The following is a 17,528-nucleotide window of genomic DNA, read 5'->3' on the forward strand; positions in this document are numbered from 1 at the left end:
CAAAGCCATCCTGGCCCACATGCGGCCTGCAGGCCACAGGTTAGACAAGCTTGCCTTGGGTCTTCTGTAACTGTGACCACATGACCGGTAGGCTAGATGTCCTGCCAAAAGGAACATTGTCCTGGGGCAGCAATACACAGAACTGACTCACTCTCAGCTTAAGAATGTGGCATCTACAAAAGATACTTCAGGCCTGGGCCCCAAATAGCTTGGGTAGACCCAGCCTCCAGCTCATTTTGCAGGTGAGGAAACCAACACTTAAAGAATTTAAGTGGCTCACCCAGAGTTACCCAACTAGTAAGTGTGTCAACCTGGTCTGATTCCTTCCCAGCCGAGGCTGCTGTTACCTGGGAAAGTAGTATTTGCCTATTTTCCCCTCCATCCATCCTGAGCTAAAATCAATAAGGAAGAGGCTCACAGGAAAAAGACCAGATTGCAGCTCAAGAACACGTAGCTCAAGAGAGGTCTGGCGCTTTTCACAACCCCAGCAGCCTTTCCCCCAACCCCCCCGCCAATCTTTTGGCTTCCCTGGGCCCGCCCCTGTGCCATCATACAGGTGGAGTAATGTGCACACAGCAGACCACGACAAACCTGCAATGGCCAGGTGTGCATGGACTGGGTGTTGGAACCCAGGCTGGTCCTATGGCCACCTTAGAGGTTTGTGGTTTTTTTTTTTTTAAGGAAACCAGTCACAGGAAAGCTACAGACTGTTTAAAAACACTTTATGGAAGCTCAGGGAAAATGTAATCTCTGGCACAACAAGTAACAAAGACAGCAGAAAAGCAGAAGCATGTCTTTGGCCACTGTATACAAATCATCACATGAGGCAGGCACCCAGGGTAGAGGCAGCAGCTCACACTGCAGTAAACACGCAGGATGTTGTAGACCAAATTGACGAACGTAATGCAGGTAAATCACTGGACCAAATGGCACCCACCCAAGAGGGATGGAATGAGAGGGATGTGAGCCAAATTTTTTAGCCTGTCATTGCAACAGCCATTAGAGCAAGAGTCTGAGAGACTTGCCATTCAGAAGGAGAGTTCTTTATGGCTACTAAAAGCCAGGCGCCTCATTTCCATCCTGAGCAGGCTGGCTGACTCTCAAACAAAGGCCAGAATTATAGGGCCACACAAGTATAAGCAAGTTGCTGAGGGAACGACAGAGAAAATTAGGCCTGAGCCCAACCCATTCTGTTACAGCTTTGTGAGGCGGAAACTGAGTGCCGGCTAGTGGGTAGCAGAGGGTATTTAGGGCGTTGTTTGCTCAGGGACAGGAAATGGGTAAAATGGTTGGAGAAGAAAATTGTTGCTGTAGCTCTCCAATTTATAAAGTTCAATCACATCCAATATTGTTTGATCTTCCCAACAGCCTTTGAGGTAAGCAGGAGACAGATTGTTAGTCTCATTTTATAGATGAAGAAAGGAGGCTCAGAGGTGACTGATTGCCCCAAAGTCACATGGCTTGAAAAGTTGGTGGAGCTTGAACTCAAAGCCCACTGGCTCTCAAGGCCCCAGTCCTACTCCTGTAGGAAGTAGGGCTCAATGCCAGAAGATGGGGCTCAATGCTGGGAGATGGGGCTGTTTGACAGCTAGAGAAGGAGAGACATGCATCCCAGAGCCTTCAAAACAGAGTAGTTGGTGCACACGCAGTATCAGAAGATGGGCTTTTTCTTTTGTCCATTGTTTTCCTCAATGCTGGCGCCAAAGTGCCGTCAGGGCACCCCTCCCCTAGGCTCTTCCCTGTTTCTTGGGACTATCTCTCCAGTAGCTGCAAAGAAAGGGCAGAAAAGAGCTGGAAGGAAAAAAAATGAAGTGGGAAAAGGAGTGCAGAAAACAAGCAAATGAAGAAACAGCCCCTCCCCATAAGGAGGACTGGTCAAATCAGGAGCAGGAGCCCGATAGGTGACTTTTGTCCTCCTGTTCTCACTGGGTCCATACCTTCCAGCCAGGCTGAAGGTTGCTGGGGATGTCTGTCAAATTATCTCCAGCTCCTGGGTCTCTGAGATACCAAACTTGGTCTTATGCTGGTCAAACAGTTTACGTAGGGCATCAATATAGAGTGTGTGATATTTAGCCACGATCTCCTGGCTTGGATTCTCAATCTTGGGCATTGGTAGAGGCTCCCCGACTGCCAGGGGAGACAGTGAAGGAAAAGGGAAAAGCATCAGAATAGCTCATTCCTCAGAATGGGCCCCAGGCTTCAAGCCCAGACTCTCCCCATCCTCACCTCAAAAAGCTACCACTCATCCCAGCCAGCCTCCCTGCCTCTGAGCAGAGTCAGAGCTGAGGTTCAGCCTCAGAGCTAGATCCTGTGTCCCAGACTGAGGCTGCCAGCAGAAACGCCCACTCACCGATGGTGGTTACAGGCCGACTATAGGGCAGAAGGCCCCAGGAGTTCTTGGTGAAGCCACGTCCATAGAAAGCACAAGGGTAGATGTGTACCATGCTCTGGAACCACTTCTGGAAGCGGTTGACAAAGCCACCAGGAGTGAAAATGTGCTGATCATAGAGGTCCGTCTCCCCAAAGGCATAGGTAGGTATTAGAGCCACCCTGCAGAGCAAAAGCATATCCTCTGAAGCCCAGAAAGGTAGGGACCTTGTCAAATGCCAGACACGCTGACGGCCCATGATCCCTGGGTCTGCCTACAGGCTTCTCAGACCCCAGTCCAGCTGTGCCTAGGTCCAAGTTGAGTGTGGGGGCTCCATGGCCTACCCCTGGCTGCCTGTGGGAGCAAAGCAGCAGTAAGCTAAAGGAGGAGGCAAGCCCAGACCCTCCTAAGAACCCCTGGGTCGGAAACGCTGGAAAGCAAGACCCAAGGGCCATGCCAGTTGATTTTCTTCACTTTAACACAAGCTAAGCTTGGCTCTCTCTGAGACAGAGTTGTTACCGGTCCCCTTGTATAGAAAGGCCGGCCCAGATGAGAGGCTGGTGTGAGGGAGAACAGGCTCAGGGCTGGCCCTCTGCCCGTTCTGCTTCAGCAGAAATGCCTCCAGGACCTGGCCCCAGCTCTTCAACCCAGAGGTGGCTTTCCTTCTCCCTCTTTTTTTTTTTTAACTTATTTATTTTTTTAATTGACAAATAAAAATTATCTTTCTGATGACCATAGTTCATAAGAATGTATTGTATACTTCCTCCTCTCTCTGTGGATGTCCTTTCGTCAAAACCCCCTCTTCTTTCCCTGCAACACTTTTGGATCCCTTCCGCCAGCCTGGACTGGAGCTGTCCTTACCCATGCTGAAGGGCCATGCGCACAAAGCCAGACCGGTTCTTCAACACCAGGGTAGAAGAGCCTGGCAGGCTGTATCTGCACTCAGCCAGTCCACCAGCCACCACAATGACCATGTTGCCTGTGCCTTTATGAGTCAGCAGAAAGTCAATGGAGGATTGACTCACAGAGCAGGCCCCTGGTGGATAGAAAAAGCCAAACAGCCACTGGTCACTTCCCAAACCCCTACATTTCCTCTCTACTGCTTCAAAGGATGGGGAGTGCAAGGAGCCTAACATCAGGCAGGTGAGCCTATGATAGCTGTTTCACACCAGAGGGGATTGGGAGCTGGCCTTGCTCTCACGCATCCCCCTACAATTCTCCCTTGGGGAGCCATTTTTTCTTTGGCTTTGTGTCCTAGGAGCCAACTTACCTGTAGACATTACATATTCTCTGAGGAAAGGTACCCAGAAAAAGGCTCCCAGTGTGAGTATGTAAGGGGTGATGCCAGGAAATATCTTGGAGAAGCCTGAGGCCTCTGTGGAAAAGTGGCCAAACCATCCATTGGCCAAGATCCCATGAGGGTGGCAGACGAGGATGTAATTGCGGCTGGGGCAGATGTCATGAGTCTTCAGAAGCTGCAGAAGAAAGTAGAATCAGGAGGGCTATCCCCAGGGTAGAGAACTTCTCTTTTGGGCAGAGATCTGAAAGGAAAAGGACTGCTAGGTCTAGCCATGCAGGTTGCCCAATGTACAACTCCAGGGGGCGTCATTCTCAAAAGCCTCAATGTGGATGGCGCCCTCCACCCCTAGCCTGACCCAACTGCTAGCACTGAAGTCGGGGCTGGACCCGGGCCTGAGTGGGGACCTGGGGCTACTGACCTTGAGAGGGAAATAATCGCTGTAGTGTTTCCACAGGCGCCAGTGCCTCACAAAGGTAAACCGGCGGCCGCCTGAAAACAGAAGCAATGCAGCCAAGCTTTGTCCATTCCCACTGTGGGCCTGCCCCAGGGTGCTCTCACCCCCTGCTGTTTCCTGGCCTCTTAAGTGGCAACCAAGGTGGGCATATCAGGGCAATTTAGGACAGGCCTAGCTTCTGCTTCACTAGCTGCCCCTCCCCTAACCTACTCCAGTTCTGATCTGGGCCTTTCTACCACCTTAAAAGGACCCCTTCCCTCAACCTCTCTAGCCCAGGGAGGGACAGGCTGAAGAGCTGTCTGGGAATTGGCCAGAGCCTCTCAGGATTGTGATGAGAGAAGGGGAAAGAGCATGTGGCATGTGGCAATGGAGCACCAGCAGGACCCTTACCTTGCTGAGGGGTCTTCCAGTCAAAAGCCAGCCAGGTGAGAATAAGCACAGTGACAGGCCAGTATGGTGTGAACACCACCAGGTAGAGGTTGACAACAATCACAGTGGTTGCTGCAGGAAGCCCAGACCAGAGTTAATGAATTTGAAGCAGTCCCTCACACTTACCCTCTCTCCGGAGTTCTGTCCACCCCAAGGTCACGTGCACTCTCTCTCACCCATACCCACTCAACACTCTCACTTGTTCACCCCAGCACCTGGCCCATCTGCCCATGTCCCCAGCCCCCTCTTCTATCTGGCCTTGGGAACCTGATTCAGGTCTAGAAGGCAAGGTGTCTTCTTCCCCAGCTGAGCTTCACACTGTAAGGCCTCTCCTCTCTGGGCCCTGCTCCAGCACTGCACTGGGCTCTGCCTGCAGTGTGGTCAATGGCAGTGAGCCAGTGGTGGGCCACCAGAGGTGGGGAATCCTGGAACAGTTTTCCTCCAATTCACGTCCTCCTCTCCAAATCTTCTCTCTGAGGCATTAGTTAAGGGAATACCAAGGAAAGCAAAGACCCATCTTCAGCCTGGTTGGGAGCACACCAGATGGCAAACAAAGAAAAATACAAACCGGAATAGAATAAGATACTGGGCTGTATTAAGTTCCAGTAAGATAGGAACACTGTAGGTTAGCATAGTTAGGAAGAGTTACTAGAGATGAGTCATAGGGAGCCACACTCAGAATTATTACTGGACTCAGTTTTTAAGGCAGCTGTAAGTAAGATTATTTGGGAAAGTGGGTCAATAAAAGGTTAGAAAAGACAAGGAACATTTCTAATTGAACGTTGCAGATTGAACACAAGTTTTTGCCTTGACTTTTTGCTGGAGTTCCATGAAAATTATCATTAAAATGTTTTTTTAAATATAGATCCACAAGGAGAAAGAGAATTAATGAGATGCCAACAGCAGATAAGAGATATTAGCAAAACATTTCCATGTAGGAAAGCAGATGGAAGAGGGGGTAACTGACTTAGAACAAAAAAATTAAAATTCTAGTTACCTGCAAGGGGGATGCCTACAAGATGTGAGCCTATTTGCACTGGAGGATCTAGGAAAGACTCAGAATCTGGAGGCATCAGGTGCCACAAGAGGCAGGGATGAGGCACAGGGCTAGAAAAACTGGAGGATTGGTTGAAAGTCTGCCAAGGAATTAGAACCCCAGGTTCCCTCTCCTCCCCTACACAACTGGATGATGGGAGGATAGTTCCCCAAAAAATTGAACCGAACAGACTCTAGACTCAAATACTTACACTAGACACAGCTAAGATATTATATATGCAGCCAAATTATTAATCAAGTATAGAAGTGGAATAAAGGCAATTTCAGATGCACACAGTCTCAGAAAATTTGTCTCCCATGCTCCTGTCTCAGAAAACTACTGGAGAATGTGCTTCACCAAAATGAGGGAGTAAACCAAGAAAGAGGAAGGCATAGAATCCAGGAAAAAAAGGACCCAACGAAGGAGGGCAGCAAGCAGGGCCAGGGATAGGGAGAGGTGAGCAAGGTGCCCAGGGCACAACATTGAGCAAGACACTCACTCTCAGGTCATGCATGTACTGGCCCATCACTTGCACAGCCCTGAGAATGAGCACCTTCTTAAATTTTGCACCCAAGGTGCCTCAAGGGCCCTGGAGGTGGCAGCTGTGCATGAGGCCAAATTGTAACAGGAAGACACTGGGCTCCAGCAGCGATGTTCTAAAGGAAATAAAAGGATGGGGGGACTTAGATTCTTGTTGCATTTGCCCATACTGAGAGATAGACATGTCTGCAGAGATTCAGAGGGTGAATTCATGATAACTAATAGATTTCTAACAGATAACAAAAGAAATGTAAAATGAAGCAATTAACTACAATTCATTTCAGTTTACGGTATGAGTAAGGCTACAACTAGACTTTCTGAATGAAATGAACGATTTTTCTAATACTTTGTGGTAAGAAACCCATCCCCTATATGGCTTTAGGATGCTTCACTATGAAATGTTAAATTTGTGTGTCTGTTTCAAGACCACTGTACTCAATTTTTTTTTTTTTTTTTTGGACGGAGTCTCACTCCGTCGCCTAGGTTGGAGTGCAGTGCCATGATCTCAGCTCACTGCAACTTCCGCCTCCCGGGTTCAAGCAGTTCTTGTGCCTCAACCTCCCCAGTAGCTAGGATTACAGGTGCACGCCACCACGCCTGGCTGATTTTTGTATCTTTAGCAGAGACGGGGTTTCACCATGTTGGTCAGGCTGGTCTCGAACTTCTGACCTCAAGTGATCCACCCACCTCAGCCTCCCAAAGTGCTAGGATTATAGGCGTGAGCCGCCGCCACCGACCTGTACTCAATAATTTTATCTGTGAATTCTAGAGTCTGTGAAGCTTTTTATGTAACAGTTTTCTACCCAATATTTCATAGGGAGTGTTCACAACTGTGCTTCCTCTTTTCTAGTCTCAACGGTTTCTTTTTCCAGATAAACTTTGAAATTATTTTGTCAAATTGCAATGATGATACTTCTAGGATTGGAATTAGGTATTTTTAATCCTTATATTAAGTAGAAAAAGTTTTATTTCTATAAAATATTTAGTACTTAAGATTCAAAAATTGATTTTAAAATATTACACTAAAAAATAAAATAAAATAAAACGAGGCAATTATTAACTTCAGGGAAAACAGGAAATTCCATGGGAAAGGAAATATAATCTTGGTGACTAAATAGCTCAATTATGAATCATATTTTCTAGTCATAGGCATTTAACCAAAACCTGTGCTATAACAATTTTGGGAGGATGGGGAAGAGGAAGTTCTAGTGATAGTGTATGCAGCCAAATTCTCATCTTCCACATTAGGAAGTCAGTAGACAATGTCTAGAATTGTTACTTCAGCAAATAATAAGATTTAGAAATATGGAAGTAAATTCCAGAAGAAAGAACCAATAAAGTTGAAAAGCACTGTCTTGGGAAAGACAATTAAGGGTGGAGCAAAAGCCAGCAGTTCTAGGGTTTTGATAAGCGCCATGTGACACTACTGACTTCTTCGAGAAGTAAAGAGAGGCATGGGTCTTGTCCAGAGGACACCTCCCAGTTTCCTTTAGGCTGTGCTCAAACCTAGGCAGTGCTGGGGACATCTTGTAAGTGTGGCCTCAGGTGGGGTGCCCTGTGATGTGATGAATCTTGGATCTGCCACTTACTGTGTGTGACCAAAGACGTTGCTGAACCTCAGTTCCTCATCTGCAAGATGGGAACTAAAATACCAATATCTGCACTATTTCCCCCACTTATTGAGAGGGCCTTCTCTCAAGGCCTTTAGGGTCCAGATGGATTCAAATGCACTCCTAGAGTGAAGAGCTGAGAGGCCTCCGAAGGGCCATTGCCCCACTTGCCCTATGTGAGCTAGTGAGGAAGGGGCAAACGCCTGCAGCCCACATCTGCTGCCAGGACCGAGAGCTCTTCTGCCTGCCCTCTCTGTACCTCTTAGTATACCCCAAAGTCAAACTCCAGTTAAGAGTCCTCTGAGTCCATTTTGTCCCTGGACTCATCCCCTTTCAGCCACTCTCCTCCTTAACCCTTCTCTGCTCCACCTGCCTCCCTGCCAGCTCACACTGGGACCTGATCCCTCAGTCTTGCTTCCTCCATTTCTCTCATGCCCCACCCCCCATCTTCAAGTCCTATTCATTCTACTCCAATTTCTTGAATCTCCCCTCTTCTTTCCTCTTCTCTGCATCACCATCACTACTGGCCTGGTCCAGATTACCACCATCTGGATTATTTCAACAGCCTCCTACCTGGCATTGCCCCTTTCACTTCTATCTTCCTATAATCAGTTTGCTTCACAGAGCTGGAGTAATCTCTGATGCCGTCACCCTGTGTCAATCTCCCTCATGGCTCCACATGGCTCTCAAAAAAAGTCCAAACTCCTTCCCATGGTTTACAAAGCCCTATACAATCTGTCCCCTGCCTGTTTCTCCAGTCTCTTCCTTCTTCCCTCTTTTGTTTGTTCATTCATTCATTCAATAAATATATATCGAGCACCAATTCTGTGCTTCTCACCCTCCACCTCACTTAACCACCGGCAGCTCCTTGAATGCATTATGTGCCCTTTGCCATCCTAGATTTTCCATGTGTTGCCCACTCTCTGCCCCAAATGCTCTTCCTTTCTTCACCTATTTCCTATTTGTCCTTCAAGAGTCAACTCAAATTCAAGAGAAAAACGGGCAGAGGTCATCAATGGGCAGTTAACAGAAAAAGAAATACGAATTGCTGATAAACATGAAAAGATGCTCAATCTCATCAGTAATTAAGGACGTTCAAAACGGAGCGACAGCTCATGGTTTCTTGCCTATCACTTCTGGGTGGAGGTAGTAAGGACTGTGGATGAGTTCTCCATTCACTTTCCCTTCCATGCTGTGGTAATCCCTCAAGCCCCATTTTGTAGCGACACAATTTGGTGGTGCCTCCGTCAGTCTGAGTATCAATGTCCACAGTGAGCGGTGACTCCCACCAACCTATGTTGGACATTCAGCATGAACAAGAAATAAACATTTGCTGGGTTAAGCCACTGAGATTTCAGGGTGAATTTATCAGCACGGCATACCTAGACCATCCTGATTAATACACCCTGAATGCTCCCACTTTGCAAATGAGGAAAACAAGACTCAGAAAGGATAAATACCTTGCTAAGAATTGCACAGATAGTAAGTAGTAGACCTGGAATTTGAAAACAGGTGAGGTGAGGTAAGGAATGCCCACCCTTCCTATTCACTGGCGTGCCTCTGTGCCAGCTCTGTGCACCAAGGCCTACCTGCATTCTTTATTCCTAGATAGCTTGCAAGGTCACTTAATTCTTTTCCCTGACTCCAGCCGGTACTCACCTGAACCACTGGAAAGGCAAGAATGTTTTCCAGGACCCCTTCCCATAGCGATGATTTGTTTCAGCATTTAGAACACAGTGGCCAGCATAGAAATAACTTTCACAAAGTGTTTGTAGTGTAGGTGTTGGAAGACATGGATGGATAAGTGGTCGAATTCCTCGGGACGAGGTTTCCAGAGCCTCGGTCTGCCACCTGACCCAACTGTCTCTCACTGGTGGTTTGCCTGAGTCCCTGTGGTTGCAGCCAAGCCCTTTTCCTTGGCTAGCCTCAGTGGAACTGCTCCTCATCTTCCCAAGGAATGCCCTCTACACCCCAATGTAGACCCATGAGGGCTCACACCTGCAGCAAAGTCCATGTGCATAGACGCACATATACACACCCCTGCATAGGCACGCACCCATATGCACACACACATGCCCACAGGGACACTCACAGATCCCACAAATACCATGGCCAGGTGGGTCAGGCCAGAGGCTGGTGTTACCAACCTTCCTGGTTTTACCGGAACAACCCTAGTTTGACCCTTGAACATCCTGCAACCCTAAAATCCTTCAGTCTCAGGCAAGCCAGGATGGTTGGTCACCCTACCAAAGGCTGAAGACTCACTGATAAGCAAGGCACTGAGGCACCACTGGAAAACAGCAAAGACGTCCAGGGCAGTCTTAAGGTCCTTCTTAGAGGGCAAGAGCATTGTGCCCAGCGTCCCAGTGGCTCCAGGTAAGCGCTGTTCAGCTGCCCAGCCCTGATTGCTCAGGAGTCTGTGATGTTTCCTCTCTTAATGTTTTCTTCCCCAGCCTCTGCCTAGCCTCCGCCCCTGTACCAACCCTCCGCAGAATTACAGGACCACATAATGCCTCTGCTTATCCAGTTCCTTCCAGCTGCCCACTCACCTGTACTTTTACCCACTTGGGTATTGCCTGGACTGAGATTGTGACACTCCTTTGCACACTTGGCTAGAGAAATGTGATGAAACCCTGGTGTGGGAAGTTAGCGTGAGCGTGCAGCTGACAAGAGGCCTCCAGGGCCAGTCTGGATGGTGGAGAGTGATGGGCAGGAAGGAGCCCCAGGCTCAAATGGGACACAGGGCTTGCATTTCTGTTTCTGAGGCCCAACTGTCTATGGTCTGTCAGTGACAATGGGATTGGAGGGCAGAGGGAAGGAGGTCACAGGCCAGGCCTTAGAAATACCTTCAGCCTTTTGTTCAGTCTGGGAGAACTCATTACTCACATTGAAGAGACATCACATGTATGTCTGTGAGCTATCACAGGTATTGAATAAACCTGTTATTGAATGGAGAAACAAATATTGGGGTATATTATTCTGTGTACATGAAATTTTAGAATAGGCAAAACCAATCTATAGTGAAACCTGTGCTGGGGGATTGACTAGGAAGGGGCATGATGGAAACCTTTAGGGGTAACAGTGACATTCTCTGTCTTGATAAGACTTTGAGTTACACAGATCAAAACCTCAGTGAGTATATACTTAAAATGTGTACATTTCACTGCCTGTGGATTTTACCTCGAAAGTTCAAAAAAAAGTTGAACTCTCATTAATTCTGAAGTGTTTAGGGGTGAAGAATACTAGGCTGGGCATGGTAGCTCACACCTGTAATCCCAGCACTTTGGGAGGCCAAGGCAGGAGGATCATTTGAGGCCAGGAATTAGAGATTACAGTGAGCTATGACCGTGTCACTGCACTCCAGCCTGGATGACAGAGTGAGACCCTGTCTCTAAAAAAACAAAACAAAGAGTGTTGATGTCTGCAATTTACTTTGAAATGCATATAAAATATACTGATGGATGGATACAGGGATGTATTGATGGATAAATATGTAATAAATCAAACATAGCAAAATATTATCTGTACAATCTAGATGGTGGGTGTTCACTGTACGATTCTTTCAACTACTCTGTAGGTTTGAATTTTTTTATAATAGAATTTTGAAAAAAGAGTTCCCTCAAGGTCATACTTTGGGAGGCCAAGGCAGGAGGATCACCTGAGGTTGGGAGTTCGAGACCAGCCTGACCAACATGGAGAAACCCCATCTCTACTGAAAAATACACAATTAGCCGGGCGTGGTGGCACATGTCTGTAATCCCAGCTACTAGGGAGGCTGAGGCAGGAGAATCGCTTGAACCCAGGAGACGGAGGTTGTGGTGAGCTGAGATCACACCATTGCACTCCAGCCTAGGCAACAGGAGCAAAACTCTGTCTCAAAAAAAAAAAAAAAAGTAGTGGCTTGCTCCCGTAATCCCAGCACTTTGGGAGGCCGAGGTGGGTGGATCACATGAGGCCAGGAATTCGAGACCAGCCTGGCCAATATGGCAACACCCCATCTCTACTAAAAATACAAAAATTAGCCAGACATGGTGGCGCATGCCTGTAATCCCAACTACTCTGGAGGATGAGGCATGAGAATCACTTGAACCCGGGAGGCAGAGGTTGCAGTGAGCTGAGATCATGCCACTGCACTCCAGCCTGGGCAACAGAGCAAGACTCTGTCTCAAACAAAAAAAAAAAAAAAAAGAAAAAAATTCTACAAATATGATTTTTTTATGCACATACATGTGCACATGGGATCTTTGCCTGTGAGTATATATGTACAAAGGGAAATATGTATCTAGTTGTCAACACACGTTTATATATGCACATTAATAGGTGGCATCTCCAAGTCTGTGTGTGATGGGAGATATGCGAGTGTGAAAGATACCAAGTCCAGCCAGGTGTGTCCTATGGGCCAAATACATGGAAGGGTGGAAGACTGGAAGGGTGTCTTAACGCAACATCTAATTATAATGAGGACATAATATATGCCAGGCACTGTTCTGGGGCGCAAAACAAACTAAAACAAAATCATGCTTTTGTGAAGTTATATTCTGGTGGAGGAAGACAAATGATAGAAATTAATTAATTAACTAATTCTATAGTGCATTCTAAGGTGATAAAACCTACGGGGAAAAAACATTTGAGCAGAGCAAGAGGGATGCAGAGTGCTGGCAGATGGGAAAGGATCAGGCAGGGAGAGCAGGCTTTATAATTTTAAAAGGAGTGATCAGGGAAGGCCACGCTGAGAAGGTGGCATTTGAGCAAAGGCTTGAAGGAGATGAGGAAGCAAGCAGTGTGGCAATTTGGATTGAGAATGTTCTAGGCAGAAGAAACAGTAAGGGCACACAGCCCCTGGAATAAGGCGTCCCTGGCAGGTCATGAGGAGCAGCAAGACGACTTGAATCAAGTGAATGAGAAGAACTGAGTAGGTGAAGGCAGAGAGCAGACAGCCTGGCAAAGGCCTGCTCAGGGAGGGCCTTGTAGGCCAACATAAGGACTCAGCCTTCTACTCTGACCGAAATGGAGAGCCTCTGTAGGGCTTTGAACAGAGAAGAGCCAGAATGACTTAAGTTGCTAAAGGGTAGGGAAGAAGGAGGAGATCTTTGAGGGGCTATGACAACAGTCCCCTGTGAGAGATAACAGTGCCTCACACCAGGCTGGTTGGCAGTGGAGATGGAGAGAAGTAGTTGGATTCTCCATGAACACAGAATTCCACAAAAGACCATTTGGCAGAAGGGTTGGATGTGGGGGTGAGGCAGAGCAAGAACATTCTGTATGGCCCTGTGAGAAGGATCTGCACTTCCCTGCCAAGGAGAAGCCACCTCAGCACAGCTGGGGTTGGGCTGTGGGCCAACTGCATGGAACCCCAGGACACTTCCAAGGGCCAGCACCCACGCAGCGAGTGAAGACCGCAGCAGCCTGAAAAGAGAGGAAAAGCTGCCTACCAGAGAAGAAGAAAGCCTGGGGCTGAGAGGCCACTTCACTCCCTCCACTGAGACACTCCTGAGACGGGCCTCATTTGTATCAACCCTGGCCTTGCGGAACTGTGTTTTCCCCACCTCTTCACACATCTGTCCCCTGCCCCTGATGCCTCACTCTCCCATCTTGGTCTGGGAGCTCTCAGGGGCAGGAATTGGGTGGTTCTGGGTCTGACTGTTCTCACGTGCCCAGCCCCTAACACAGGCCACACAGTAGCCACTCACTGACAATTGTCATGAAAATGCCTGAGTGGAGGGAGGCCTGGCCCATATGGCACTGGGCAAGTCTCTGAGGCTTGGTTTCCTCACGTCTAAATAGGAGATAATTAGTGGTCACTCAGACATGTGAGAATCCAGAGAAGTAACAGATGGCCGATCACTTTGTGAACCGTGAAATGGTGTCCAAACATAGGTTGCCACCGTTGCTGCCATTGAGAGAAGGGGTGGGAAGGATACAGTGGGGCACTGAGAAGTGAAGGCCCAGAGCGAAACTGAATTTGTCCCAGAATGGGCTTCCCTCCAACAGCATCACTGTGGAGAAAGAATGGCAGAAATTCTGGAGCAGAAGCCATGGCAGTGTGAACATTTTGGACATTTTGGAAGCCATGCCTTCTCGTCCACAGAAAGAAGGCCGTGTACCTAGCTGATGCATCTGCGTGCATCCCCACATCCTAATACCAAACAGAGAAGTGGTCAAGATTGTGTGGGTGCTTCCAGTCCTCAGTCGTATCCCCCTCCACCATCCCTCCACTCTATCCTTACAACATTCCTGGACTTTCTGAGGCTCAGAGATGGTCAGAGCTGGAAGGGTTCTTGGAGTTTTCCATTAATAATTCCAAGCAACTCAGGGGAAGACTCTCCATGGCTTTCATTGAGCCCCCTGCCAGTGAAATATTTCTTCATGCTCTCAGACCCAGGCTCAAACCCCACTGGTCCTACTCTCTAGGCTCCTGGAAACAGAAGAAAAATAAAGCCAGTCATTCTTCCTTTACATAGCAGTTTTCACTCTGCCCAGGTAGGGTTGTCGGATAAAATAACAGGATGCCAGTTAAATTGGAATTTCAGATAAACCGTGAACAATGTTTGAGTGTAATATTTGGGACATACTTACACTAAAACATTATTGCATGGGACATACTTCTACTCAAACATTATTTGTTGTCCATCTGAAACTCAAATTTAACCAGGTTCTGTACTTTTATTTGCTAAATCTGGCAACCCTATGATCAGACCAGGATCATGTGGTCAAAGCAGTTGGCACACCCTGGCAGCCACAGCCGGGCCTTGTCTGGCACATCCAGATAGCAGACCTCATTCAGTGGCTCACGAAGTCTGAATGTCACCCCCAGTTTCTCAGCTGCCCCAGAAATCAGGCTAGCCTCCTTCCCCTGCACTTAACGGCTTACTCAGATTCTTCCAGCAGAGTCCCCACTGTACTGAGGGATATTTCCTGCATGCCCAGCAGCCACTGCCAGCCCACCCATCTCTTCTGAAGGGAGGTGGCCTGCTGGTCAGTGATTTTATGTGTTCTGGCTCAAGTTCCAGTTCTCGCTTTCTCTCATTTAGCAAACTAAGAATGATCAGGGGATGGGAGCCTGCCTAAGAAACCAAAGCAGGACATTAGTGATGGCAGGCAAAAAAAAATCAAGCATGATAGTTTGGAAGTGCCAGAGTGGGCCTCTTCTGACTCAGAGGATTGGAGATGGCCACTGTCCTCTGCTCTGGTGGGTAACATGTACCTTTCCTGTTTCCAAAGGGCTCCTGGGATTGGCGGCTTTCACATGGCCACTTTTTCCCAAACATTCACATTCACCTCCAACCTCATGCCACTGGCGACAGTAACAAGTCTCAAACTCTCCCAGGAATGCTTATATAATCCTTCAGCAGATGTGGAAAGGGAACAGAAGAAGCTTCTCTGTGTACATGGACCATTGCTGAGGAGGGACAGAGGGAGAAAAGAGTCTAGAACGCTAATCAAGAGCAAGACTAGGAATCTGTCTTCCAAAGGTCAGCTTCAATTTTATATGTAGTTCTGTAGTTGCTTCTTTTTTTTTTTTTTTTTTTGAGACGGAGTCTCTCTCTGTCACCCAGGCTGGAGTGCAGTGGCGCAATCTCGGCTCACTGCAACCTCTGCCTCCCAGGTTCACACCATTCTCCTGCCTCAGCCTCCGGAGTAGCTGGGACTACAGGCGCCCGCCACCATGCCTGGCTAATTTTTTGTATTTTTAGTAGAGACGGGGTTTCACCATGTTAGCCAGGATGGTCTCGATCTCCTGACCTTGTGATCCGCCCACCTCAGCCTCCCAAATGTAGTTGTTTCTTTTTAATCTGTCTTCTCCTACTTGGCTGTATGCTCCTTGAGATTAGGGGTCTATTTTGTTCATTGTTACATCCTAAGTTCCTAGAACAGTGCCTGGAACATTGCAGGGCTGATAAATGGTGGCTGAATGACTGATTGAATGAATGAGCAAAGGGGGTTGGTGTAGGAGGAGGGTCGGCGTAGAAGGAGGATAAGGAACAAGGTTGGGAAAGCACAGAAACCAGGCCTGAACAGAGCAGGAAGCTCATGTGGCCCCAGAGCCTTAAAGGACAGGTGGGAGGATGAAGAAAGAGTAAATCCACAGTGATCTACTCAAAAGCCTTCAGTGAGGTTGCCTCCTTGTTGCCCAGTCTGCTGTATCGCCTGACACACTCCAACACCTGCAATCCTGTGATATAATCCTTCATAGGCAAGTTCTAGGAAGACAGTTGTTCTCTAGATGCCCAGGAACTGTAAGCCCAGGACAAGATGGGATGATTTCCTCACATCCTCTCTCTTTAGATTGAAATAACACCATGTGCTATTGTGTCTAGTTAGGAGAACTTGGTTACATTGGCTTATGTTTGACAATTTCTCAACAGCCCTTGAGCTCACTGGAAACTTCCCTCTGATGTAGGCTAGAAACTCAATCCAGACAGACACTTAGGGACCATTAAACTCTGAACTAATGAGGGTCCTGATTACCATGGAAACTGCCATCTCTGGTTACCTGTGAAGGGGAGAAGAAATAAGGGTAAAAGGGTGGATGTGGGGATACAGAATGGTGAACAGGAGTTGGGAGGTAGGGACTGAGGTATGGTAGAGTGAAGAAACTGCAATTTATTACTGGCCCCTTTGGTGCCAGGCACTGAGCATTGCATTTCACATACATTTGATCATCACAGCCCCCTGGAAGTTAGGCACTCATTCTCTTCTCCACCCACCTCGCTGACTGGCAAAGCATAACCATTAATCAACAAGTTGGCCTATCACCATTCCTAGTGCTTATTATTGGAAGAGGTAACCTTGAACTCCCTGCCATCTAATCCTTATCAAAAGCTCACTTGTGAGAAATGATATTCATAGAGAGATGCTTGAAGAGCAGGCAGCTCATCCATTGCTGGAGACACGTGACTTTAAAAGGCTAGGCCTGTGCTTCGGAAGTTGGATCATAATCTCCAGATGGGAAAGTGTGTGTTGGGGGAGTAGGCTTCAGTTCAGAGCTGGAAAAGGCACATTCGATATTATAATAACTATGGTTTCCTTAACACAAACTACAGACAGGAAAGCTCAACATTTGCAAAGCTGGTTTTTCTGCATTTCAGGCCACAAAAACAAACCCACACAATGGGGTTTGACATTCAGAGGGACCTGTCATTCCTTCTGCAGAATCTGAAAAAGCTATCTTGATTGCAGCAAACAAGCAGACTCTATATGACCATTGCTATCACACTATCAAAGTCCAAAAGATGTCTCTTTCAGGATCAGCATAATGGTTTTCTAAAATTATAATTGCTTTGATTCCTTTTAAGTCACAGTATTTAATTTCTTTGAAACATGCAAATGCCAGTAAGGGAGAGTGTGAAATAGTTCCATTTATTTCAAATAAGATAGGAGAAGATAGAATAGACATCCTTTGCCCTATTCCTCTTGCTATTACAACTACAAACTCTGGATATTATATACAAAACAAACACAAGACTCCAAAAAGTGGAAAGAAGGCAGACCACATAGGGTCTTCAGGACAGGAGGAATGACATGAATTTTCTTTTTGATTCATATATCTTAGACTTGAAGTTAAAGAAGCCAGCAACCAAAAATACACTAACAGCCATAGACGAAAAGAGCCCCTATAAAAGCCTGTTTTCTCCAGCCAAGGGACTAGGAATGAATTAGCCTAGCAAGACAGAAAAGTTTTAGACAATAATCACTCTATGCCAGCCATAACCAGAGAAAAAACAACTGTGGCTCCACCCCCACCAGCAAATACTGAGTGGGGAGCCTAGACTTCCAATAATGATCAAAGG

At 47.3% G+C, this 17,528-nt stretch overlaps 1 protein-coding gene across 2 annotated transcripts; it reads right to left on the reverse strand.

Annotated features, from left to right (window-relative positions):
- Window positions 1–705: 705 nt before the first annotated feature.
- AWAT2 (acyl-CoA wax alcohol acyltransferase 2) lies at window positions 706–10,196 on the reverse strand. 2 transcript variants are annotated; one of them, XM_054471865.1, is made up of 8 exons: window positions 10,003–10,196; window positions 4,513–4,623; window positions 4,087–4,157; window positions 3,639–3,843; window positions 3,230–3,404; window positions 2,351–2,550; window positions 1,938–2,127; window positions 706–1,767 (listed from the first exon to the last, which is right to left on the reverse strand). In XM_054471865.1, exons 1-7 carry the CDS (start codon window positions 10,085–10,087, stop codon window positions 1,973–1,975), a joined length of 1,002 nt encoding a protein of 333 aa, XP_054327840.1. In that variant the 5' UTR covers window positions 10,088–10,196; the 3' UTR covers window positions 706–1,767; window positions 1,938–1,972. The 2 variants fall into 2 exon arrangements, with proteins under 2 accessions (XP_054327840.1, XP_054327839.1); XM_054471864.1 differs by having other exon boundaries at window positions 706–1,791.
- Window positions 10,197–17,528: the final 7,332 nt, after the last annotated feature.

This window comes from Pongo pygmaeus, chromosome X, assembly GCF_028885625.2.
Source record: "Pongo pygmaeus isolate AG05252 chromosome X, NHGRI_mPonPyg2-v2.0_pri, whole genome shotgun sequence".
NCBI classification, from domain to species: domain Eukaryota; kingdom Metazoa; phylum Chordata; class Mammalia; order Primates; family Hominidae; genus Pongo; species Pongo pygmaeus.